Raw genomic sequence first — 1,301 nt, 5'->3', positions numbered from 1 at the left:
AAATAGTATTCTATCCAGCCTGAATGTCACATCTAGTTTCTATTTCGCCGATTGTATCATATATTTTAACGCCAACTGGTCAAACAACTACAAGGTTTGTGAGTAAACAACTTGAGAACCAAAGTGAGCCTTTAGAACTAATGAAGGATTCTTAGAAAAGTTTTACTTTAGAACTATCTTATTTTACAATATACTTACATTCTATCATCATTGTTTATTGTTCAGTAGACTTTTCAATGATAAATTACTATTGTCAACGAATAACTATGTCGTAGCTTTTGTTTGGTGGAGGATGATACAGGATTTTGTCATTATAATGTTGTCCTTATAATGGAAAAATGTTCATATTCAGTGAGCAGATGAATTGCTTACAGCTCTGAAATCATGTGCGTATAAATACCTGCGTACTTATTAAAATTTTATAGAAAAAATAAACAATGTCATAAGTGGATGTATTTAGAATGGAAACGAGTGAAAAGGCAAAATAAAGAGAATGATGAATCCCTTCTTCATAAAATTGTATTTATACTCCTTTACTATAAACAGAAGAAATAATTTGCAAATGGTAAATAAACGATACAGTATATCATCAGTAGTGAGATCATTATACCGAATATTTTAGTGATCTGATGTATCCAGTACAACCTGAAATAACCGAAAATATATGTATTTATATTAATTCCTACTTTTTTATACGAAGATACTTTTATATGCACCTTGATAACCGTTGTTGGGCTGTTGAATTAAAGTCTTCTTTCAGAATAAATTTCCTAATTCCCATCAGATTAATTGCAACGTACTTCTCCCAATCCAAATCCCGTAAATCTAGTTTGACCATATCGCTGTCCTTCAACATTTTCACTTTTCTCACCAAATCGGAACAGTTATCCCTTTGGAAAGTCCATTCGTGCAGAGCGAAATATGCTGCCGCTGTAAACAGCTTATTGCCAGTTTGGAGAAGTTTCATCATTCTGAAATATCAGTTTTACTTTTATTATAGATGAAGACAGAGATTATCCCAGAACGATTGTTCTCGTTGTTCGAGGATCGATTGAATACTCACATTGGTTTACTACCTCGAAGTCTTAAAAATATATCTATGACGAACGCACGAAAAACATGCGGAATTATACTCCGAACGTTGTAAACATATCTATTAGCTATCATTGGACAACCCGGGTACCACAGCGTATCGTTCAGTGGGGTTTCTATGCTACATTTTACAACGGCATCTCTCATCTGACCACAACTTGCCAATTGAAACAATTACATTTGTATTATTAATTAATCGAATTACGCTT

General features: G+C 33.1%; 1 protein-coding gene across 1 annotated transcript; it reads right to left on the bottom strand.

Annotated features, from left to right (window-relative positions):
- Positions 1 to 278: 278 nt before the first annotated feature.
- LOC122576877 (putative fatty acyl-CoA reductase CG5065) lies at positions 279 to 1,278 on the bottom strand. The gene is made up of 3 exons (XM_043747751.1): positions 1,064 to 1,278; positions 717 to 971; positions 279 to 645 (listed from the first exon to the last, which is right to left on the bottom strand). The coding sequence occupies exons 1-3, from the start codon at positions 1,237 to 1,239 to the stop codon at positions 537 to 539; spliced, it is 540 nt and encodes a 179-aa protein (XP_043603686.1). The 5' UTR covers positions 1,240 to 1,278; the 3' UTR covers positions 279 to 536.
- Between the last annotated feature and the right edge of the window lie 23 nt (positions 1,279 to 1,301).

Source organism: Bombus pyrosoma, linkage group LG17, assembly GCF_014825855.1.
Source record: "Bombus pyrosoma isolate SC7728 linkage group LG17, ASM1482585v1, whole genome shotgun sequence".
NCBI lineage: Eukaryota > Metazoa > Arthropoda > Insecta > Hymenoptera > Apidae > Bombus > Bombus pyrosoma.
The sequence above is the reverse complement of the archived record's forward strand: the minus strand, read 5'-3'. Positions and strand labels throughout refer to the sequence as shown.